The sequence below is a fragment of the Sorex fumeus genome, unplaced genomic scaffold (assembly GCF_029834395.1).
Source record: "Sorex fumeus unplaced genomic scaffold, SorFum_2.1 ptg000006l, whole genome shotgun sequence".
Lineage (NCBI taxonomy): Eukaryota > Metazoa > Chordata > Mammalia > Eulipotyphla > Soricidae > Sorex > Sorex fumeus.
The window spans coordinates 44,589,886-44,616,457 of NW_026606063.1; the positions used below are offsets into that span (position 1 = coordinate 44,589,886).

General features: G+C 39.5%; 1 protein-coding gene across 3 annotated transcripts in view; it reads right to left on the bottom strand.

Moving 5' to 3' along the window:
* MEIS1 (Meis homeobox 1) overlaps nucleotides 1–26,572 on the bottom strand; it is a 147,145-nt gene that overhangs the window by 114,386 nt on the left and 6,187 nt on the right. For all 3 annotated transcript variants that reach the window (XM_056124952.1, XM_056124937.1, XM_056124944.1), the window contains exons 6-7: nucleotides 25,303–25,449; nucleotides 2,448–2,559 (exon numbers count right to left, since the gene is read on the bottom strand). In XM_056124952.1, coding sequence (XP_055980927.1) covers nucleotides 2,448–2,559; nucleotides 25,303–25,449 — 259 coding nt within the window. The remainder of the gene's footprint in view (nucleotides 1–2,447; nucleotides 2,560–25,302; nucleotides 25,450–26,572) is intronic.

Sequence of the window (26,572 nt, forward strand, 5' to 3'; positions counted from 1 at the left end):
AGCCAGGACTCATACAATGCCAGAGGGAAACCACTGAGCAGGACAGATAAGATTTGGGGTGTGATTCTTACCACCTGTGATATCAAGCTGGTGCAAGGGAAGGAACCAATCCAGAAAGCTTCTATTTGATCTCACTGGAAGCAATTAACCTTAGATCTTTGGTAATGGGCTGAGAAAGAGGGTACTATGAGAAGAGTATTACACAAATAATAGGGAAAACTAACTTTTTAAGTCTGATGCTTCACTAGTGGCTCAACCAGTGCCTTCACTAGATGCTTCACTAGTGCCTCAACCAGTGGCTCAACTTTTTCATAACTTATTTTTCTAGTTTTCCAAAGGGGGCTAGTCCTACTTTATCTGTATCCCCTCACCCTAAACACAGACACACACAGACACACACACACACACACACACACACACACGCACGCACGCGCACACACACACCATCCAGGATTGTTTAAGAAAAGATTTAACTAAGATCATTCAAATTCAAATGAGATATGTACGCTTTTTTAAAGGAAAACACTGGATGTTGATTTTTATGGAAAAAAATAGAAAGAGAAAGAATGCAAGTGGAAAAGTCTAGTAATATGAGGGATATAGTGCTCCTGGTTACAATTAAGTTCATTCCTAAATCGGCCATTAGAGAAAAGTTGTTGAAGGAAAAAGAAGCATGCAAAATTCTTAATTCCGTGTTATGACATATCTGAGGGGAAAAACTGGGATGGGATATTTGCACTCTGAAAATCCTTTTTATCATATTATGTCTGAGAAAATTTACACACTACAATTCTATATTCAAGTGCATTTCAGCAGTTTGTAAGCCTTCAAAGATGCTGCTAAACTACCTGCCTATTCAAAAGATGATGTATCTGCTCAAAAAGCAAGAAAGGAAGGAAATAAACAAATAAAGTACTAGGCCAGATGTGATTTTCAGTAGCAATTGTGGACTACAGCTAAGGGAATTTAGATTCCATTCACAACTTTTTGAAAACACGTAGTGTAGTTGAATTCTGAAAGTAGGGCTTTGCATGGAAAGTACTGACACCCCCTTAACTGTAACACCGTAAGCAGCAATACCAGAACATGTATACATACTTGAAAGAAAAAAAGCCCCTTGAATTTTATACAACATATCATTTCCCACTAAAAGTCAGAGGTTAAGGGTTACCTGTTTCTGCCTTAGCTCAAAACCAGTTTAGCTTCCAGACTCCATTGTTATAGGATTTAGAATGGTGATGCAGTCAGCAATTTTTCTTTGAACAATAAAATGTCTCTGACACTTAAAATTCTACATGTAGACATGAACCCCATCCAAATAGAATACATGTGGCCTAAACAAAAATTTAACTTTCCTATGTTTGTTTTTAGATTACTCTTGTGAAGTTCAATGCAGACTATGCAATTATAATTGAATAACCCACTTAAGGTAGAAAACAAATTTCTTTTGTTATCTAACAGCATGCCAATGAAACAGTCATAAAACCAGATTTCAGAGTATGTACCTAAGATGGACTCATTCAAGTCAATCTCAAGAAAGCCATCATTTCATAGTCTTAGAGATAATGTTCTTTCAAACTTTGATCACATTAATTGAACACAAAAACTACTGCAGGAGGTTTCATCTCATCAAAAACAGTTCAAGACATCTGAACACACATTTACCACATGCCCAAATTTACTTTACAACTTTACTTCCTACTAGCTATAATCAGACATGCATATTCATGGATACTCACATACACAGAGGTATGTGCTTTCAAGGTAATACACAAATTAAATTGATCTAATACCTTTCCATGTCTTTCTGATTCCCTGTAGTTTGACTCTGCAACGAAGTTCAAGTACTTAAGAAAATCGAATTGCTAAGTCCAGAAATTTGACTTCAACCCAATGAAGAAAACCCAACCTGAGTTTCTGAAATGCCTTTTAAGCAGTTTGCTTCTGTTATTGTTTTTGTTGTTATTAACAGGGCTTGAACCCAAGCCTTATACATTAAAGGCAAGTGCTATACTACTGAGCTATATCTCTTATCCCCCTTCCAAGAAGTTAAAGACAGTAAACTTGAAATCTTAATGGCTACTTGTTTGGGCTCCCCTGTAAAGTAATAATAATAATAATAATAATAATAATAATAATAATAATATTTTTATTTGTAGAGCCAAGTATTCTTGGCATACTATTTGTGCATACTCAAGCTTCTAATCGCCTTCTCTAATCTTGTTCTCAGTCATTTATATAGGTGGCCAGGTGATGGAAAGTTAGGCAGTGATATAGCTTAAAAGAAAAGGGTTAGGGGAATAAAATAAGACAAATTGATTCTCAAATTATAGAAGCTTGCATTCTAGGAAAACCTGTATACGTAACAACTAACAAGACAGTCCTGATTTTTTAACTCTTAACAACGAATCAAGTAGCAAAACTGAGAATGAGAAAACATCTCCTACCTTGTTCACTGCTGTTATCCCCGCTGTGTGATGTGTGGCCGCCACTGGAAGGGCCTGGGGTTCCCCCCGAACGGGTCGATGCCGTGTCATCGTGATCTCGGTTCCAAGAGGGCTGTGGAGGCACAAATGAGAAATCCAAATAGGGTGGTCTGTTAACATGGCAGGTAGGATGCCAGTGTCGTGACAGAGCTGATGAAATTTGGAACAACCTTGTCATCCCTTTACAGGCCCCTTCACAAATTATTTCATCTCAAAGAAGACTCAAACACTTGGAAATTTACCAGTTATGGCTTGTAAGCAAAAATAATATCAGCGAATACTTGCTCTGTAGGTAATTGCATGCTTTATTACCAAGGAAAACAAAAACATTCTAGGCAAAGGGGGGAAACGCTGCCACTTGATTGTGAGTATCTTTTTAACATCAACAAACCCTCTGGCACAACAGTCTGCTACTCTGCACACGCAGAATGAGGGTGTTGGTTTCTACCACACTGCAGTCTACAGCAGCCTCTGTTTCAGCCTAGAAAACAAACATGGCAGAGCTTTTAAGACCTCACAAATTAGGCCAGGGTCCATAATAGCCAGTATGTGTCAGCTGTTTTCCGGATGGTACATGGCAAATGGACCAAACTCAGGGACAAAAAAGAAATGGAAATAACAATGGAATTCACATGGACTGTGTACACTCAGCCCCATGCGGAGCCTTCTTGTACTATTGAACAGAAAACAGATGTTGCTTCTTATCACAGGGTGCATTTGAAAGTAGCATTCAGATAGGAAAAATTGGCTGTAAATTAAATTCTTGAAGAAAACAATCATGGCAACACTTATCCCAAATCTCTCTTTATCACCAGAAAAGATTTTAATTAGCTTTTTTTAGGGTTAGCTTTCAAAAACAGTCTTATGAGTCACCCGTCAGCCTGCACAGTAGGAATAAGGCAAAATAGAAATCTGGTGTTTGGCTACGAAGTGATATTAGTCTCCAGGATTATTAGTGAGAAAGCAGGAAGATCTTGTATATAAAACATGAATATAATCATTCAAGTCCAGCATGTCATGGTTCACAACTGTGTGGTGTTACTGACCCAACATTTTTAATATGGCTCACAAAATCGAAGTTTCCTTTGCCCATTTCTTGAAAAGCATTCTCATATCCCAGAGACGATAAGAAAGGGTTGAGGTGAAAACAGTTTCAAACACCCCAGAGGAGTAAAGATCCCATCTAAGAGGCTTGCTATTCAAAAATCAAAGGAAATGATTCCTTGTGTTGCCTTCCACTTAGTCTATAATCTTGGCTACAGATTAACACAGCCTGAAAAATTAAAGTCACAGAAAGAGACACCACTTGTAGGTTTGACTCAACCATTATGCATATTCTCAAAAAACAGTGCTAATTGATCTGCTGATTCTGTGATTGAAAGATATGTGAACTGTGAAAGAAGTGCTTTTGACAAACATGCATTCTGCAGCATACCAGAAGAATGCTGTAAGACGTAATCTGGAACACATGCTCAGAATGCAAACAGTTAATGCATAAATTTTCAGTTGTACAACTGCAGCTCTAAAAGGGGGACTTGTTTATTCAGAGCACTGCAGAAAGAATGGTACAGCACCCAGGGGACAGACAATGCCAGGCACAAAACCCCGGTGCCTCGACATGTAAAAGGATGTTTTTCTATGTGCTACAAATCCCACTTGAAAATATAATTAGAAGGAGAAAATGGCAAACTATTGCATTAACTGTAATTGAACAAAAGACCAGCAAGGCATGTGGGAGGCTGCAGGAACCCGTGGGAGTTTCAGGATGCATGAGATCCTGAGAATGACATCTCCTGGGCACTCTCATTTATTTATGTTGTCCCTCACTACTATTGTTGACTGGTGATCTGACTTGTAATTAATAGAAAAGCTATGATAACAAGCTAAACTACAGAGCAACAGACTAACCTCATCAGAAGCATGTTTGTTAATCTGATTAAGACTAGGACTCCAGAAAGGTGACTTAGAACCAAAGAATTATTCCATGTTATACAGGAAACTGTCCTCCTTTATGCTACATCAGACCTGATATATTCACTATCTTTTAATGAGCTCCACTGATTTATTCAGCTCTGCTCTGCTCCCTCCCCCACTTTTCTACTGTGCAGGATGTAGATTAATTCAATGCTTAATTGTTTAGTAAATTCAATTTTCCACATTCTATTCTGCATAGCTTTAGCTAAGGTTCTTAAATCTTCAGCAGTGAGCCCTGAGCCCAGTGTTTGTGATCTGTGCCTACCTTTTTTCATCACCATTTTTCTTCATCCACCACTTAATTCACCATGAAAAGATTTTCCTTGCTGGAAATTCTGATTCCGCTATGATCTGTGAGGCATTCCAATTCATTGCATTTTCATTGTGTTGGGTCTTAGATACTGGGCTCCTCTTTTCTCACAGCTATCGCCACATTATACAAGCATTCATGCAAGAAATGTTGGATTCCACCTCAGTTTATCCAAATTTCGTGCAACCTATATGTTTAAATTTGTGTGTTCACCAATGGAGGAGCCAATATTTTCCACCTAATATCATTCTTCTCACATCCTTGCTCCTCTGGAAAGGTCTGTGAATACTGAACGTACTTCTCTGAAATGAAATCTAACTTTTGTGGTCCTCACTTGAATTAGCATTTTGGGTATTAGCATTTCAAGAATGGTGTAGTCATATGAAACTGAACATTAGGAGAAATCCACAAGGTTAGCAAAACAGAACAAGAATTATGTTTAGTTCAGTTCATTAAGCATGATTAAGGTCTAAGTATCAGAAATAGCTTATGAACTCTTCCAGTATAAATAAGTACTGACAGTCCTAATCAAAAAGATCTCCCCCCAAATCTATCAGAGAATCTGTTACAGTAACAGATTGCTGTGACTGCAAGTGGTTATACCAAACAACATCATTATTATTTTTAATAAAATATGTGCATACTATTATGTACATATATCTGTGAAGTTGTGAGTTGCTTGGGGCCACTTGTAAAGTAAGGCTGACAGAATAAAATCAATGAAGCACTGCATTAGATGTACAGCAACCCTTAGTCATGATTCTAAATTAAGTCCCAAAGAGGTTTTTTTTCTCAATGTATATGATTTCAGAGTAAGCTATGTCTATGTTGTTGTTTCTTGACACTCTATTAAAATAAGAGGTCCTGATCTAAAGTCCATGAACCTCCTAGGGGATACTTCAGTGGGGCTCAAGTCTTGTTTAAACAATGATTGTGTTTACGTAGACATTTGAAATTTCACCCCTGGGGATAGTGCCCATACCTTTTCATCTTATTCTCAGAGGAATATGCAATTCTTTAAAGATTTGACAACTACCTAGGGAATGTTCACATGTCCAAACAAAACACCAGGGCAGAAAGACCTTAAAGATCATTGGGTATATAATCTAACTCAATATTGAAAGTGAATTGCTCTCAAGATCATTATTTCATTTTTCATAAATGGGTGCAGTCAATTTTTCTTCAAAAAGTTCTTTTCAGGCAATATATTAGTATATAACATAGTATATGAGCCAATGCAACTGATTTAGAATTTTCATTGTTTGTCTAATTCTGAGACTGCAAAACACAGTCCTTGTAACATTTGAAGCAAGCTACAATTTTCACCCTATCTCTTCTCTTCCAGAGAAAGAAATAAATACTTCCATTTCTTTCTCTCATTTATTAAGAAAGCCTCAAAAAGTGTTTCTTTTTTTCTATGACAAGCTAAAACATATGGAATGGTATTTTTCCCCTAAAGGCACCTGCTCTGGCATCTGGTAGTGAAACAGAAGTGATGACCTCCTTGACTACAGATGCCACGAGGGGAAGAAATTTATTTGAATCTTCCTAATCTTGTTCTTCCTGGCTCAACACAAGGTTTGGCACATCCTTGTACTCATCTAACACTTACTGTACTAAAGTGAATTGTTGCTGACCTACCCAGAGCCCAGTTGACAAGCTGCAACTTTCAAAACCATACTGTCCTCCCAATAACACTATCCATGCTATCCAATGGTGACTTTTTTTTTCCTTCTTTCCCTCATGAAACTGTTTCTGTCTGAAGTACGTTAGGTGCTCTTATCACTTTCCATATTTTCCTTATATAATGATTTCCATTACCAAGATTTAATGATCAGAAAATCTGTGCCACCGGATTTCTTCTTGGGGCTATAGATTTGTTTGTTCAACTATTTTTTGAGCCATGTTCTTGTAGAGATCTTGAACTTACAGAGTAAGTTCAAACCCAAATCCCTCACCTATCACCAAAGTTTTTTGTCATTCTTCTTGTTCAATTCATAATAGGTACAATCCCATTTGGTCACTCTATTTTTTTTCCCTTTTGGGTTACACCCAGCGATGCACAGGCATTACTCCTGGCTCACGAACTCAGGAATTACCCCCCTGGCAGTTCTCGGGGGACCATATGGGATGCTGGAAATCAAACCCGGGTCAGCCCCATTCAAGGCAACCGTCCTACCCGCTGTGCTATCGCTCCAGCCCCACCATTTGGTCACTCTAAACCTGAAGCCATTGAAGACTTCATGCTCGTTCTCTTTCACTTTGTTCTATCCTTTTTCTCTACTCAGTTGTCAAGTCTTGTTTATTTTTACCTCCAAGTAGTTCACAGATAAGTCTGTTTTTTTCTCTCCTATTGATTGCTGATCTTAAGACTTTCAACATTCCTCCAGTTTAAATGATCTCATTTCACTAGAATATAAACTCCACAAAGAATAGAACCATGATCAATTTTACTCAGCCTAGTATCCTAAGCACCAAACACAGTGTTAAACAGTGAACTGGCACTCAGGAAATATTTGATGAAGAAATGAAAGACTCCCTATAGCCTACAGAATACAATCTAGGTTCATTAGCCTGGTATAAAAAGCCTGGTGTAGTCTATCGAAAGGAACTACTCCTCTCCTGTTCCTTGTATTCCAGCATGTTATTATTGCAGATTCTTTGAGTATGTTCCTCTGTGTCCATGTTCATCCTTCTCAACTACTTGAAATACATTGTTCTGCCCTTCCTGGCCCCGGTCCATTATTACCTCCTACTCACTAATTAAGACATACTTAGATATAACCTCCCCCAGAAATTGTTTCCTCATTCACATACACACACCCTCAGGTGTCCTTCTCCTGAGCGGTTAGAGTACCTCATGTACACTCCTATAATTTCACTCTCACTGTCTTATGATAACCTGTTTTACCTGTCTAAAATATGCACTATGACTGTTCTGATGTCATGGACCATATCTTATTCATCCTTATCGTCTCTGTTTCAGGAAAATGTCTGTACCACATGAGACATAAATTTTTAGTAACTCCACAGCTTGTGATGCTTTGGAGCCCTGCACATGCAAAGCATGTAGTCTACCACTTGACCCTACCTCCCCAGTTCCACAAATATATTTTTAATGAATAAATTAATAACTTAAGATAATCTCTTTTAAATTTTAACCTCATATTGTGACCTGTACTAAATATCATAAAACTGGGCTGGAGAACTAGTACAGCAGTTAAGGCACTTTTCTTTGCATGCAGCCAACCTGAGTTCTATCTCTAGCATCCCATAATGTTACCTGAGCACCACCAGGAATGATCCCTGAGCACATACCCAGGAGAAAGCCCCATGTACTGCTGGGTGTGGTCCCCAAACCAAAAATAAATAAAACTATAAATACCAACACAAAAAAAAGACTCGTAAAAATTTTAAAACATATGCATTTATGTCTACACAAATAGACAATGCCATAAAAATTAATACTTGCTGTAGAACACCATTAAAAAAATAAGAAGCCAGTCATATTCCAGTTTGAAATTTAACTTAGATAATCCATTACTTCCCTAACTCTTAAAATTTCAATCTGTAAATTGGGATAGAAAACACTTCTCTGGAAATATAAACGACTAAATATTAAATAAGTACTGAATAAATGCCAGCTACCATAGTGTTTAATGTACTCACATCAGCTGAACTTGTCAATGTTGAAATATCTACATACAGGTGTATTCAGTTTATGTACCTTCTGGAAAGAACAGTTAACCCAAGTCAGTTTTGAGTATAGCATGATATACCTTGGGCTACCTCCCAGCTGGTGTGTGCTTAGGGAATACAAACTGATCTTATTTTTACCTTCAAATAATATTTTAAAAAATTTAGGCGGCTTTCTCTTTCCCCTCCCATTTTAAGTTAAATTTGACAGCTAATATTTAAATGTTACCCCACAGTATAAAAAACAGTCTGATATATCTTCTTACTTAGCCATTCATCATCTCAGTATACTAGAATCATGTTTTTAAACCAAAAGCAGAGGATTTATTCTTCAAATTTTCTAACCTAGTGGTCCCCTGCAAAAAAGATGCAAAACTTACAGTCTTGACTCTGAACTGGTCATCTAGCAGTTCTGCAGAAGCTGGTGAAGTACAGTGTTCAATATCTGAAGTTAGTATACACCTATTAATGGGTGCTTTTCTCTTTGCAGATGCTCATTTACTCTCTCAAGCCACCAGGGTATCTTTAATATGTGATCTCTAGTGACCTGATAGCTAGCTGGCTTACCTCTAAAGTGAACAATCCAGTCTCTCCAGAGCAGGGGTTATCAGTTCATGTGAGGTATATGCCAGTTATACATGTTGCTTCCGTGTACACTTTTTCACATGCCCGTGCACTGGTACATACATGCATGCACATACCTGAGCTCCCCCAAACCACACGAGTGAATGGATCTCTGACCACCACCATCCTACAATAATCAAGGTATCTGATTCATATTAGTGCACTTCCTCTTAACTCTTGGCCTCTGTCCCAACTGTGCTTCTTAGGATACTTAAAGCCAGGCAATTCAGGGGCTGGAGATTTAGCTCAGATGTTCAGGCACATGTCTTGCATCCCACCAATGCAGGTTTTAACCCCTGGAACCACAGATAGTCCTGCGAGCACAGCCAGAAACCACTCCTGAGAGCTAGGAATAGTTCCAAACACTGCTAGGTAGAGCCCAACGCCCTCTACCCCACCTCCCAAAAGCATGTAATCCAGAAGAACTGAGATTCCTTATACCCTGCTCAAACTGATAATGCCATTTAAGAGGGGGAAATGAAGAAGAAACCCATGCAAAGAACTGAGGGCAGGAGGATCCAGATACTGGATGAGAAGAAATACATATTTACCTGGTTGTGATTTAGTTGGAGAAATGGCTTTACTTTTAGTTTATAAGTATTTGAAGCCTGGCATGCTGAAGCTCCTATTTGAAGTGCTTGATGGTGCCCATTTGCAACAACTTAATAACAAAAATGTACACTAAAATCAACCAGCTGCTCAACTGTCCAAGAGTACCTACCATTTGCTAGAGCCCTAGGTAAAGCCAAATCTTTGAAAAAGCTGGTCCCTGAGGCTGTATCTACTCAACTTCAAATTCTGGTAATTCAGAAAAAAAATGTAAAATTCTATTACAGATTTTTTTTTAATCTGACAGCAATTAAACAAAATTCATTTAATCAACAGTAGTGTTGGCAGTATGTTCTGTTTTGACACAGTAAATTGACTTTTGACCTTTTAAGGTTTTAGTTGTTTTTGAGTACCTAAACTCCCATACAGTGACAACAGCAGACACATGTGCTTTAGACTTGGGGGAGCCACGTAAAAATGCTCATGTAATGGTCTGGAGGTGACACCTGTTCAAAGTCCACACTGTCCTGCTGATCAGGACAAGGCTGATCAGGATAGGTAGCAGCCTTGAAGGTAGCCCACATGTGCCTTCCACAGGGAGGCCAACTCTCAAAAATGTTATCGTCTCACACATGGGTTCGGACTTTCTCCATCCTTTCTCCTCTATTGTTCATTTTCTTCCTGATCCTTTCTCCCCCTCTCTTACCACTGCCAAGTCTGTAGGCTGCTAGGGATTTTCTTGAGCCCCTTATGAATCCTACGGTAAAATTTACTTATTGTCCCACTTAATAGAGCCTGAAGGGCAATTTTGGTGTCTCAGGGCAGATGGTAACTTAGTGGTGAGACCATGGAAATCCAGCATCCCCTCAGAATTTGTAGCTCTCACAAACCCACCACACTTTCTCTTCTCACAGTTCCAGCCCCACCATGCTTGCCATTATGCACTTTCAATCAAGAATTACACCCTGGTGGTGATACAATAATCCCTGGGTTATGGTGTCCACTACATCAGTGTCAATGAGTGCCTTTATCCACAACATAAGATATGAGATAACATAAGATAACTCAGAAGCACATATGGTACATAAGCAACTTTAGTGTAATCATACGTATATAATTTAAATACACAGTATATAAATATTTTAATAAATACTAAATTCTATTCTAAATACATATATATGAACATACATATATATTCATTTTTATACCCATATATACATAATTGTGTGATGGTAGTGGTAGGGGTAGCTTGTGAAGGAAGAGACAGCATCTGGTAAATTGAGTTCTCTATTTCCCAGCAATCACGTACCACAAATAAAACCTACAAAACTGATAATTTTTCAAACATTGAATCCTCTATCTCTGTGTAATGAGGCATGTAGAGAGGAGGAGAATTTTTCTGCTTTTTTTTTTTTTGCCTTTGGTAAAAATTCTCCAAGGAGTAATTTCATCTTTAAATGAGAAGTTTTGTATCAGGTGATTGTTGGAGCTCCCTGAATCACTGAAGCTTCGGGTTCTGACATGGGGGTGGACGTCTGTAGTGCACACTCATGCACACACAGTAGCACTGGCCAGCAAGTGCATCAGAAGGAAGGCAAGAGAAGGTGAGAAAAGCTCATTATAATGCTTTCAAATACATCATAATAAAACTGAATGCAGCTTTATAGGCAGATGCATTTTGAAACCTACTAGGCTTCAGTGTTCTACCTCCTCTCCACAGACTGTCACGCCTGCCTCTCCTGATAATACCCATGGGTCGCTTGTTGCCAGCCATAAGGGCAAAGACCTTTGGAAGTTCAGACTCAGCACTATAGGTCACTTTTTCAGTATTCCTTACAACTTGATTTTTCCACAGCCTGATATCTGTTAGGTCTCAATTCTCTTGCTCTCAGGTCAATAGTAAATAGCACTGTAGCACCGTCCTCCGGTTGTTCATCGATTTTTCTCAAGCAGACACCAGTAACGTCTCCATTGTGAGACTTGTTGTTACTGTTTTTGGCATATCGAATTCATCAGGGGTAGCCTGCCAGGCTTTGCTGTGCGGGTGGAATATTCTCAGTAGCTTGCCAGGCTCTCCTGGAGGGGTGGAGGATTTGAACCCGGATCCCAGATCGGCTGCATGCAAGGCAAACGCCCTACCGGCTATGCTATCGCTCTGGCCCTAGTAAGTAGCAGAGTTGAATTAATTCATCCATGAAATTAAAAATGTATCCATGAAGATGCAAAGTAAAAAGTCTACAGGTAATAATCCTGTTCCCAAAGTAGTCTAAAAGTTTTCTTGATAAAAATCCACACAGCACTGATATGTTCTCTAATTTTTCTCCTTTGGAAACAATGTCCAAACCATCCTGTGGTGACTCCACAATGGTTAGAAATGAATATAGATTCTGATGTGGGGTAACTCTATTCAAACAAATTACATGGAGAAAATAATAATAATAGTAATAATAATAATTAGAATGAACGAGAAACTTCTAGGAAGAGCTGACAATTTTCCCAAAATTGCAAAAATTGGAAGGTAGATGAGTAATTTAGAAATGATTCAAGAGCACTGAATGTTCAAAATCTACTAAGCAGTTTGTTGTGAAGAGAAAAACTAGGAACAGAGATAAGATAAAGCCTCACTGCACAGAATCTTAGTAAATGCACTTAAGTATGTTGTGATAACTTTTCCTTACCCTGGCAATTGTATTATGGCTGTCATGCACTTAATAAAAACAAACTCCCATATTAAATTATTCTAATGACTGTGCTTCTATGTCTGCAAACATACCTGTAAACTGTACATGAATAATTTCAAAGACTTTTTAAAAACACAAGCACTGATGCCACTATATTTCCAAATATTTGAAATTAAGTATTTCAAACTATACACTTTTGTTTCTCTTCGAAACATTTTCTAATGAAATTTAGATTATTTTCTACTATTCCTATGTAGAAGTAGCAGAAGACTGCAAGTTAGATGCCAGCATACCAGGTGTTATAAAAATCCCTTTTATAAGATAGCTTGCTTCCCAATGTTTTATTTTACATCTGTAATTCAAATATTAAGTGCTCCTCATTCTGAAAACAAATTAAGATAAAACAAACTCAAAGTGTCTTATAAAAAAACAACTTTAAACCACAACATTTTCTAGGCAACCATCCTAACAAAAAGAACATCTGAAAGCACAGAAAACATTGTATCCTAGTACAAGCAGCTAGTAAGATTCTGTAAGCAACTGGGCCTTAGCCATGAATCACTTGCACACACACACACACACACACACACACACACAAAGTTGGGAAAAGTACTTTGCACAAGGTCTGCACATTAACTGTTATTTATAGGTTAAACTGCAGTTTAACCTATGTGTGAATCTGTAATGATTCACTGTACTATCTTAGCAACACATCTGAATGTCCAGTCCCTTTTTACAAGATGATGAAATCAAAATTATAGTGGCCCTCATAATAAACAAGATTTAAACAAGAGTTTTCTTAAACTCTATGATTATAAAACGGTCTATAAAATGACACTGCTTTAACATCTCCCCAGGATTTCCTCCCCAAATCTAAATCATTATGCAAAGGTAGACTAGAAGTACAAGAAAGAAATAGTGGGGCTACAGTGATAGTGTAACTGGTAGGGCATTTGTCTTGCACTTGGTTGACCTGTGTTCCATTCCCACACCCCATTTGGTCCCGTAGGGATGTCAGGAGAGATTCCTTAGTGCAGAGCCAGGTGTAACTCCAGAGCAATTCTGGGTGTGGCATAAACACAAAACACAAAACAACAAAATAACAAAAGAAGAAAAATACTGTTTCAGACTCTTTAGTTAGGGTTTATTAGTCTAAAAGTTTCATATTCCTTCTTATTTAGTTCTAAGGAAAACTCAATTAAATTGTTTCTGTAACCATCCTCATGGTTCAGATAAGGTATGAAAGCTCCTGGGATTTAAATGACTATCCTCTGGCAGTAGTGTCTATATTCAAACACTAGTGCTCTCATGCAAAATTGTCTCTGTGTTAACTGGTCACTGTCAGACTAAGAGACCCTAAGTTATAACCAGCACACTTCACTTTCAGACATACTTGCTCATTGTCAAGAAATTTTCTCTCTCCTTCTAAACTCTCAAACTAGAAAATTCACAATTTTGATGTGCGAAGGAAAGTAATTCAGCCAAGATACATCTTTTGTATTCTTTTACCTTCTAGCATTATACATTAGGTAAAAGAAATCTGGAAATTTGCATGTACCACTGGTTCCCACTCACAATTCGCAATAGGGTATTTTCTTATAACTTCTTTGTGGTTTTTTTAAGAAGCACTTCCAGCTCTTTATATTTTCAATCAAATTTTATGTTCGAAGAAATCTGTCATTCCTCAAGGATTTCCGTATCATTAAGTTCCCTCACAGTGTTAAATTTGAAGATGGAAAGAATATTCCCTGGCCTTCATTATTTTTCTTGAGTAAAACTATCAGAGAGACATTTTTCAAAGCATCTTGAAATTAAATTTTAGTTGCTGATTCTTAGAATGGTCAAGTTCTCTCTGTTTCAAGGCATTTAACTAAGAGGTCAAGCAAAGCAACTGTGAATTCCAGGAGGAGGGTGAGCTGCACTGTTGGGCCACTTTTTCAGGAATTCTAGTTAATCAGAATGCCATTCTTCAGTCATACCCAGGGCTATTATTGCTGGGACTATTCATACTATTTTAACAGATACAGAGTATCTGGAGTATTAGGAGTATATGATAAGTGGAGAAAAAATCATAATTGATTTATTAATGTTTTCTTCTTTTTTTCTATTGGCATGTTCTTTACATGCACTCAATAAATATTAAACACTCACACAACTCACTATTAGGGTGGCAAGCAAATCTTTAGAATGTCGAAACAGTAGAGTGAAGAACAATGCATCTAATTGAAATGGCAGGGTAATTTGGAAAATAAAATTGAGTTGCTACAAATTCCAAATTCCAGAATAAAAATGTTTGTATTAACTCAAAGCAGATTGCTACTAGATTTAAGTAATTATTAGGATGAGAAATACTTAAACACCAGTAATTCACTTGAGATGCACAGAGCAAGCATAGTCTGCATGCCCTTATTATTTGATGCATAGAAATGCTGGACACATGAATCTGGTATTTTTCTCAGTGATTTTTGTTATTGAACACAGCTTACAAAACCCTCAAATATTATGAAACAGATCAGGGCAGCAAGTATATAATCAGTGTTTACAATTTCATGATCAATATTCTTCAGAAAAATTTCCAAAACATTAGGGACAGAGAAGCATTCAGAAAGAAAATAAAGAGTTAAATGATTCTGCTCCTCAATATCATTTCTCTTTCAACTACATTAATTTATTACCAAGATCATTTCAAAAATGTAAACCCCCCCCCCCCATTCTCTCTGGCAAAAACTAGAGCCACAGAAACAAAAAATTAAAATTAAAATGGAAAAATGCATCTGCATCTGGAGTCATAAAAAACAAACAGCAAACAACTGAGATGTTTATCTGTACACTAAGAATAATCCTTATTATCTACTTAGGATTATGCCACATAGGGCAAAGATGCCACCCCTATCTTGCAAAGATAAACCCCATATGCTCTCTAGAGTTATCACATATTTCCCATAAATAATGTATACAATAGACTGTAAATAAATAATACATTTATCTGAACTGCTCAAGAGTGAAGGGCAGGGGGGGTTACTCATGAGACTGAGTGTCCTATGAATGAACAATTTCACATAAAAGTAATGTTCAGTTGGAGCCAGAGAGATAGTACAGTGGGTAAGGTGCTTGTCTTGCATGTGGCCAACTCTAGAGTTCCATCCCCAGAATCCCACATGGTCCCCTGAGTTTGGCCAGGAGCGATTCCTAAGTGCAGAGACAGGAGTAACCCCTGAACATCACTGGGTGTGGCCCCAAAATAAAAAATAAACAAAAAAGTAATGTTCTGTGATGAGTTACCTCAAAGTTTTTTACACTAAAATATTTTTCAGTGGGATGGGGGAGGGGGATGGGAGCAGTTAAGCAGTTACTATTATGACAGAAACTTTCAGGTATTTTCTCCAATTAAACCCCAAATGCCCAGTTTAATTCTGTGGTTTTAAGGTTTTGTTCTGGTGCCTTCCCCGAGGCCGACTCGAGTTCAATTCCTCCGTCCCTCTCGGAGAGCCTGGCAAGCTACCGAGAGTATTCAGCCCGCACGGCAGAGCCTGGCAAGCTCCCCATGGTGTATTCGATATGCCAAAAACAGTAACAACAAGTTTCACAATGAAGATGTTACTGGTGCTCATTCCAGCAAACAGATGAACAACTGGAGAACAATGCTACAGTTTTGCATCATACATTGCCAGTAACATTTGACCCGTTTGCTATAATTTTTTTTTAAATTTTCTCTCTCTACACTGCTGGTTTATATGAGCAATTAAATAACTAGATTTAATATGTTGCACATGAATTTTTATCCTATAAAACACGGTTTTTTCCTTCCATGTAAATAACTTTACAATAAATTAAAATAAAGGCTACGTAAAATAACTCCAGAAAGAGTTATCAGCATTATTTTACTTGCTAGAATTTTACACATAAAACTGTTGGTCTCCACTTCTAAATTATTATCCCTCCTTTGAAGCCCTAAAGACTCACAGACCATTTCTACTTATAAACAGTGTTATGTATATCTTTAAGATTTCAGATACTGGGGTTGGAGCGATAGCACAGCGGGAAGGGTGTTTGCCTTGCACGCGGCTGAATCCCAGCATCCCATATGTTTCCCTGAGCACCTCCAGGAGTAATTCCTGAGTGCAGTGCCAGGAGTAACCCCTGAGCGTCGCCGGGTGTGACCCAAAAAGCAAAAAATAAATTAATTAATTAAATAAAATCATTTTTTAAAAAAAGATTTCAGATACCGTAAAGCATTTTTATCGAAATAAAGTTTTCAAATCACTAAAATATCATCTCTGAATAATAGAAAACATTACAGGTCACAAATACTTATTGTTTGTCTCTCAAATTAAGTTAATGTTCAAGAACAAATCCAAATAGTTAAGGAAACATTTAGAGAAGTTTCATTGCTCTAGAAGTTCTAATTCATTTAGCTTTTGATATTCGTAAGAGTGATAAGCCTGTTACAAGTTTAGTATCGAAAAAAAAAACCTGAGTTTATATCAAATTGCTTCTTTCATTGTCATTTTGATGACTATGTTGATTTCATTATAAACTTCATTTTCCAGAGTTACATAAAGTCATAAACACACTTCATTTTAAAGAGTTTCTATGGGACATAATGCAAATGCAAATGCAGAATAAAATGCAAATCATGGAGGTCTGGGACTACATATGGACTATCAGTTAAGAATACAGTCACTGACAACAAACATTTAGGCCTTCAGAGGAGGAACACAAAGGGGCTGATATGAATCTTTATATCGAGTATCCATAGGCCTAGAAAAGACAAATAAGAACTGCAGTTTACAGTTTTTCACCTAATTGTACAGCACAGGTTGGGAATATTTGATGATTCTGGTCCTTATTCATTCCTATTCTGAAGTGAGTAACATTTTTCATCATTGCAGGAAAATAAACCCACTTGTAGGCAATAAGCCACCAGGTCCCTTAAGTAGGGTAAAGAGAGCTAGTAAATAAATACATTCTAGTTCACATGTGGGAAAGAATGATCAGGGGAAAAAAGAAACTATAGTTTCACCTTGCTGAATAATAATCAACAGATTATTATCTAATCAACAGAGCAGATATGTACAACTAGTGAATAATAACGAAGTACTATGTTGTGTGATAAATTGTAAGAAAAAAAATCTACAGAAGTGAGAATTCATCAGTATCAATTAAGCTAGTCTATGCAGTCCTGTATTTATTCTGATTTTACCCAAAATGTTAATTATTTGCTATCTTATTTGCTCGAGCGGGCCCAGTAACGTCTCCATTGGAGACTTTGTTGTTACTGTGTTTGGCATATCAAATACTCTCAGTAGCTTGCCGGGCTCTCCAAGAGGGGCGGAGGAATCGAACTCTGGTCGGCCATGTTGGCTGCATGCAAGGCAGACGCCCTACCCGCTGTGCTATCACTCCAGCCCTATCCAACTAAAATTCTGGAGTTTGTATTATATCAAAATAAAAATTAGTAGCAAGACTATAAAATATTTCTTAAATTTGTCAATCACATAAAAAAGTTTTCATCACTTAAAATTTACTTATTAAACTTAATAGTCACAGTTTTTCTATTCTTCAGGGGAAATATGATTTTGCTTTTTAAAGAAGTACATATAACATTTTGCACTCAAGTTTCTTTATCTCCTGATTATAAATCCTGTAAATTGTAAACAGAACCAGGAGGACTATCAAGGGAAGAACAGTTGGAAAAATGCATTTTTGAAGCTTATATATAATGTAAAATTTAATTTTGTAGTAAACATATCCTCCATTAGTTAATGCCATTCATAATGGTGCATATGTCATGGAAAAGCCATCATATATATTACACAGTTAATGACTTAGCTCTGTTTCTAAATTGTATTTAAGTATATAAACTTATGACACCAACAAGCAACAGGTGTATATTTCAATAAATGTAGAAATAAACTCTTTATGATAGTGTTCTAGTTAGCTTAAGGAAGCCTGTACCAAGAAGTTCAGATATATAAAATAATTTCAAAAGAATTCTACTTTCATATTTTCCTTTAATAAGAACATATTTCCTAGATTAAGAAATACTATTTGGCAAAAGAGTGTTCAGAGCGAGTCTAGTAAAGTGTTGCAAATTGCCTTAATTCTGCACACATGAATGCATTAAATTGATTGAAATTGAATTCCAGTGACAAATATTTAAATGAATGTATTCTCGCTTATTTCACATGGTATTCTTTATACCATTTATTAAAATGTCAAATTTGTAAGTGTGGGAAATCTAGCAACTGCCCTAAGTAGGTAGAATTCCTGGAGTGCTGACTTAAGGTTCCAAAAAGCTTTCCCAAATTCCTATAATCCTGAAATCAAGCACATTAAATTATGGATGAGTGAAGAAGTCCTTTTATCTTTTATACTGAACATACACATGCATCTGCTTGAATTTTTATCAAAAATGCTTTTAGATATGTAAGATATGTGGTACTGACTCACAGATACTAAAGATAGTAAAATACACAAACTTTCACTGGATCCCAAAAGTCAACTTTTCAAATTATGGTTAAAATTTAAATTGGGACACTGAAGTTTAAGTTTCAGAGTCTGAAACTTTAAAAATGTATTTTGTCCTGTTGTTTCTGGCTGAATAAGAACAGCAAACCTTACATGATTTACAGCTATGTTGTTTTATTTGGGATTTTGAAAATCTATAAGTCTAGCTTATATACAACAGTCAGTTACATTGCCACATGTGTTATATTTTTATATCTTTATCTGTAAAAGAATGCTTTCCATAATTTTCATGTCATTTAACATACTTAATTATTTTTTTGCACCTAGAAGATATGGTAAATTTGTTTCAATTTTAATATAAATTCAAGTGTTACTTTGATACAAATGTGACAGATATCATAATAAAAAAGCCATGTAAAATGCTACAGTTGCAAACATTTAAGACAGTGTAACAAATATGACTGAGAATGGTATCAGTTTACTATCCTTCAACTATTTCCCTGACAGTGAAGTCAAATAATGTTGAATTATAGACGTTCTTAGGGGAAGTCCTATTTCATTTTTTGATCATTTCCCTGCTCGTCCCTATAGGAATCTGGCTGTATGCCGACTTTCCTTTAAAAGTTTCTGTATACATACTTGGGCTGTGTCTGATGATTAAATAATCATTTATTAAAACTTTAGCATTTCACATTTGTTTGACATATTTACGTTTCATGAGAAAATATTGTTGGTGCAATGTGAAAGCATACCATCACCAATATGAAAATACTTCATTTGAATTCATGTTGACAGTATTTTCATTTATGACAAGTGTCTTAATCTAACTTGTTATGCATTCTTCACAGTTTCTCTAACTCCACCTGCCAAAGAAGGTAAGCTAGTTTCGTAACAGTAGGGCCTCCTGATAATATTTAGCCAATCTGCTTAGCCTTAATAAACCTAAATTTCTATTGTAGGAGCACAAATAGTCCTTGTTTTCAAGAGTATGCAGCTTAACTGCACAATTTTCCTAGCTTTACTACATAATTTTCTTTCCATTATCCAACAACAGCTGTGTTTTAAACCTTTCGGACTATGACAAACATTTTAACATTTAAACATACTAGTGTTTGAAAACATAATCATTAAAAATGTGTTTATTTTCAAAGTTGGGCAATTATGATATTTCAAATACTTTTTTAAAAGCTAGGCTGACATTAGAATCTATTTTTTCTTTCTCTTTCTTCTCCTACTTTTTACGCTTCCCCATGTTTTCTAATAAGTGTCCAAGTTCGGTCTAATAGTAACAGGACATACAGTCACTTGATATTTCCAAATCGTGAGCCATGCAATCATTCTGATGTGAGAGGCATTGCTATTTGACTGACCTATTACCACAAAACTGGTGAAATTGCTGAACAATAGTTATGGGGCATTACTTTGTACAACAGTTGCATTAATATCATTGCTTTCCATTCACCATGAAACTTGCATTGGGGCCTTTCAGGAAAAGAGCTAGAGATACAGGTGCTGAGAGGAGTTCAGGAGTTAGGCCCCACGAAAGAGGGGAAACCTTTCTTTGGTGGCATTAGCATTCAGACTTTGAGACATTTAACAATGTAAGTGATCCCAGTCCATATGCAGAGATTCCGTATTTTTATTTTTTCAAAAATGATTTTTATCATGTTTCTGTTAAGAATTAATATATCTGCACTCCGAAGTTCATACATAAATACAGACTGGAATCCAATCAGAAACTAACAATAAAGGTACACCTGGTAAACAACTTTTATATTCAAAGGATACTAAGCAATAAAACCTAGAATGAAAATCCCAATTAGCCAATGTAGTGACAAGCAGTCAACACCTTATTATTTAATCATTAAGAAGAATCTTGCCATAATTTCCCCTTGACATATTATTAAAAAAAGAAACAGAAGAAGAGAAGAAGAATTAAGAGCACAGCCCAGGACCCACAACAACAATCGAAAATAAAGTTTGATGATTTTAAGATCCTATTGCTTACAAGATCTGTGGACTGAAAGGGATCCGGATTAATGGAACCCAATAAACTATTTACTATTTATATAAGATGTATCCATGGTAAGCAGTTAGCGGGAAACTACCTGACAAAAGATTGTGTTTCCTCTATCTTCTGTTTTGTATTCAGTTTTCCTACCAGAAGAAAATTAATTGCCTGCAATTCTAGTATTAGTAAATATCTTTTGGTCCCACACAGTTTTCACCCCTAAAATTGTAAGTCCATTTATCAAGGGCATTAGTCACTTCCTTGCCCATCCTGTCACACCTACCCAAAAGAGAAAGCTTCCATCTCCCTAGGACGCGTCCCCACCCAACTTTGGGAAGGGGCAGAAGACCTCTTTAGTCAAGTACTAGTTCCGTTTTAAGAACTGTAATTTAGTTCTGCTTCAGAATAGACATTCCGAACTTTTCGAATAAAACACTTGCCACTGACCCACTTGGGATTCCGGGGCCCGCAGCCGGTGCTCTCCCGCGGCCGTCCCTCTCTCTCCCCGCACTCCCAGAGGAGCTCACCCGCTCTTGGCATTTAACCTGCCTAACGAAAGCTGCTTTCTGGTTCCATCTCTGCGCGCTACCTTACCACCCCCCACCCTCCCCAGATGTCACAGTCAGATCTGGATTAACATGCAACAGGGCGCCCCTTGCAGCCCGCCAGCCCTCACCCCAAAGCTGTTAAATGCAGATTCAGCTGAGGACCCCCCGGGGAGCGCTGCTGAACAAAAGTGTCATCCAAAGGGACTGATTCTTTGCTTCCCGCCGCTGGTGGAAGGACCGGGAGGTGGCCCGTTGGGCCCCGGAGTCTTAGCTCCTCTCTCCATTCTCTCCACCAGCTCTTGGAGTGGAAAATGTGTCAGATTCAAGGTGAGCCCCGGACAGCTATGGGAAAGAGGGCTTCGTTCGACCACCCGTTATTCCTACCCCCTACATTGGCGCCCCCAATGAGCCCCCTGGGCCCCCCCAGGCACGCCCACTGCCTCCCCCTCGGACCCGCGTCCTCCGCCACGACCAATCAGGCTCTACCCTTTCCACGACACCTGGCCCCGTAATCCCTCTCTGCGCCAGTTCCGAGTGGCAGTCGGGCATCACCCCGGGCAGCGTCCGAGAAGCTCCCTGCGCCCCTCGCCACCCCACACCCGCGACCCTGCGAGCGACGGGCCGGGCGCGCAGCCGTCGGGAGAGGGCGCCCGGGAGGCCTACTTGGGTCGGTGAGAGGTGGCTCTCAGGCCTGGAACCCCTCATAGTTTCCAGGACTGGGAGTTTACCGGCGGGGCTGGGGGGGGGGGGGGGGGGGAGGGGGGGAAGGGGTTCGCCGGAGGGCTTAGGGAGTGGGGAGACGGACGTTGTCGAGGGCCTGGGTGTAGGGGTGAGAAGGGATTTTGGCTTCTCCTGGCGTCTTAATCTGATTTGGAAGGGAAAAAAAAAATACCAACACCAAAAAACCACACTACAAGGCCAAATGGACTTTCGAGCCTTAACCCTTTGCGGAAATTAGCTGCTGGCAAAGACGTTGATCCCAGCTCCCTACGCGGGTGACAGCCTTCGCTCCCCAAGAGGAAAGGAGGAAAATAAAAATACACCGCGCCGCCAGCAAGCCCTAGAGACAGGGGGGGTTAATGAATTAACGAGGCCCGGCGCTCGCACCGCACCTGAAGCATCCAGTGCCCCAGCGCACCCGCCGCCCGAGGTCCCAACGCCTGCGCGGCGTTCCCAAAGTGGTGGCCAGGTCGGCGGCGTGCAGGGTAAGGTCCGAGGGCACGGATCTAGGAGTCCTGCGACCCCCGCCCCTCCCCGCCCCGCCCCGTCCCAGGGACCTGCGAGGCGGCTTCAGGCCAGAAAACCGGCGTGTATGTGTGGCCCCAGGACCGAGTGCCTGGTTCCACACCTCCCAGGTCAGAGGAGTCCTCGCCGCATCTGAGGTCCATAACCTCGGGCGCCCCGCAATGTGCGCTTCCCCCTCCAAGAGGAGTTCACCGGGGCTCCCTTTCCATCTCCTGGCGCCTCGGAAGTAGACTAGAAAGAATCAGCTTGAGTTCACTACTGCCCCCTCCCCCAGAACAGAGGCCACAAGGAGCTCCAGGGGGTCACGCACGCGATTCCACGTACAGAGGCCAACAGCACCACGAGCTCTGCCAGAGCTGCGAAGGCCACTTCTAACCGGCGGGGACTAGAGCTTCGCTTCTCCTCCTCTGGGTGCAGGAGGAGAATAAAGCAGGAATCTGGATCCAGGGCCATACCGTCCTAACCGCGCAACTCAGATCAAGGCAACTGGGTAACGAAAGTTTATCAAGAGTCAGGAGAAACTATAGGGTGTTACATAAATTTTGTGTCGACCACCACCAGCACACACACACACACACACACACACACACACACACACACACAAAGCCCTCATAACTTCGGTCCTTTATCTTTGACTTTAATAAAATAATGATTCGTTGAGAAAATGGGGTATAAATCTTCATTTTGGAGGCAATTAAAGTGTTGATTTCATTCATGCCCCTAAGCGATTCTTGTAATTTGCTCAAATAGCTTTATGTAGCCAGCACTCCGGAGCTTTTAGAATCCCATTTTCTAGTTAGGCTTGTTGGATTACAATTTTTATTCAACAGCAGCTACCGAGGGTTCCTCGGCGGAATCTACATTTCACAGCTCCGGGGCGAAGACTGGAGGGAGAACGAGACGGGAGGCCCGGCAGCCTGCGGCCCCGAGTAGGGGGCGCCTTTAGGTTTCCCACCTCGGCGGGGCGGGCGGGGCGCGCGGGGCCCTGCCGGCTGTCGGTCTTGTGCACTGGTCTACACTGCGGAAAGTTTGTAAGTTGCTAAATAACAGTAAAAGACCGGGCGCGCTGGCATTTTAAATATTCAGATCCGCCTGTCCACCACTCTTTGAGAAGAAAGGAGTGGTGCAGCCTTTATTTCAGGGTTATCCGGAGAAATCCAAGCTGGGCATTTAAGAAGGTGAAAGAAGAAAACTTGGAGATGACATCCAGAGCAAAGTTGGCCACTCCAGCAGAGACTCTCAGAAAAGACAGCCGCTGGCCAATGGTGGTCATGGCAGAGTTTGCAAAGGAAGCTTCCCGGCCAGACTGTCCTTTGGCTTTGGCTTAACAAAGGCTCTCTCTCTCTCTCTCTCTCTCTCTCTCTCTCTCTCTCTCTCTCTCTCTCTCTCTCCTCTCTTCTCTGTTCTCTCTCTGTCTCTCTCTCTCTCTCTCTCTCTCTCTCTCTCTCTCTCTCTCTCTCTCTCTCTCTCTCTCTCTCTCTCTCTCTGGGACGGGACTCACTTACCAAGTGAGAAAGAGAAACAACTCTGGACCTTCAATTACATACGCAGACGCCTAGAAGACCTGCAACTACTATCTCTAGAACCTGGTGACATTTCACAGCAGAGAGCTGTCCTGTCCCACCCGTTTCATCTCACCCACTCCTCCTCTCCTCAAGCTTGCACTTTTGATTGCATTTTTTGCAACTCCTGGACCAATTCAAAGACACAGAGACAAGAGAAAGAGAGAGACAGACAGAAATGGACACTTGGAGCAAACAGCAGGTTAAGTGAGAGAGGGAGAGGAATCCCCCCAGCAACTCCAAGTAAAAGTCCTTCCCACTTAGAAACACAGAAGAAGAAGGCCTGGAGGGAGGATGGGAGGGGAGTGGGTAGCAGGCAAAGGCTGGCTTCAGAGAGCAAAGGCTAAGCAAGGCTGAGTTAGGTCTCTTCTGCTTTAATGCCACAATGAGGGAGGCATGGAGTGCCACAGACACTGGCATTCCCCAAAAGCTTTGTACCCAGAGGACCCAACATGCCTATCAGCTGTAGGATGAGTGGGGAAGAGGATAAGAAAAGTCCATATTTATCTGTTTTTATGACCTCGGCCTGGTCTTATTTTTTTTCTATTAAGTACAATAAAATGGACTAGCTTGCAGCTAGCACTGCACAAAGCAATGTTCAGCGAGGTCTAGAAGCGTTGGGCCGAGGAAAACTGACAAGACAGGCTAATGAACCGTACAGACAGGGAGAAAATAGGCAGCATTTGCTAGATTTCAAACACTCACTGTCTGTCTTAGACCACCTATCTTGGATTTATTCCTAATAAAATAAGAAATAAGGGGACCCTGCACTTTTCTTTTCTTCTAGATAGAAGGGAGAAACATGCTCCGGAACAAAGCCCTACAATCAGAGGCGGTCACTGGCAGTTAACACTCCCATTATTATAGAGAGTAAATAAAATAAAGACAAAAATTAAAAGCGACAAGAAACAGGTCAAGTTTGCAGGCAAAGCTTTTACAAGCTCATCTCTCCAGGTCGAATCCCAGAGCCAGCCTTAATGAAGCAATAATAGCCACATTATTCAGAAATTTTCATTTCGATGGAAATGTATCTAAAAGGGACTTAATCATATGCAAATAATAAAAGGAGGTGGTAGTGACCCAGCAAGCAATATGCATACAGATTTTTTTTTCCCCCAGGGATGATGAAATTGAAAAGCGCGTACCTGGTCAGTTAGATTTGCTGATCTTGTTATATCTTCACTGTCTGATTTTGATCCTCCTTCTCTATCGTCTATCACCAAATCAATAGGCATTTTCCCTTTCAAACAGCTAATATACCGGTGGCAGAAATTGTCACATAATTCGTGTACCTACATTATGACAGAAATAAAAAATGGAAATATAATTAGAAGTGCATAAGTGACACTGACAAGTGCAATCCACCCCCCTTGTGAGATCCAAACTTTCAAATAGGGAAAACACAGGGCAATTGTCCTCCAGAGACCCCCACACGCATCCAGAATTAGGAATAACTTTCTTTTCTTGCAAAATAGAGATATCCCAGAAAATTGACAGTGACAAGATGATTCACAGGCTACAACATATTCAACACCCGTGTTAAATTCATCTGCTCCCAGGGCTGTGGCCATTAGAGAGGTGACCTGTGTGGGTGACATTTAAGGTAAACTATTTGATTTCATCAAGTTACTTTATAAGTATGTCTTTTCCCAGCATGTGAATGGGGAAAATGTGAACATCTATCTATCACTTTTAAAAAAAAAAGTATTGTGGTGGCATAGGATATATGACTGACAACCTAAGTCCCTCAAACATTTGTAATTAAAATTTCTACCCATAACATCAAATTTCAGAGTATCACCTTTTAAAAATTAGAAGGAAATCAAATAGCAAGTACTCATGTTATGGGGTGGGGAGGAGGAGTCCTACAGTCTTAAAATGCATCAAATTGATTTATTTTTAAAGGAAAAAGAATGCTACAAAATACTTAGGTGTAAGTGGAGTCCAGTCCTACAGGCCCCAGGCACCACTAACATGCAAAAATTCACAAGAAACCCCAGCGTGCTTGTGATCAAATGTTAGTTTGAATTACAATGCTTTAAGTTTTTATTGCTGAGATTTATAGAACAGCTAGCAAAATCCTGTTACCCCACACCCTATCTTGAGTGTGAAGGTGGGGTGTATGCAGGACTCACAGATTCAAGAAATTGACACAACTATCAACTCTGCTTTGTCTCTGCAAAACGTTTACTGTGCCTCCCTCTGCCTCCTCCCTACTCCCAGCCCACTCCTCCTCCTCTGCCTCTCCTCTGCATCTGACCTGCCGCTGCTCTCCCACTGTCTTCCAGAAACTCACTAAAACTAAACAGCCTCCCCACCCCCTCCCCACCCTCCCAGAAGTAGAGAAGGAAGAGGAAAAGGAGAGGCCATGGAGGTGTAACCTGTGAGGCAAACTTACAGCAGCATTCTAAACAT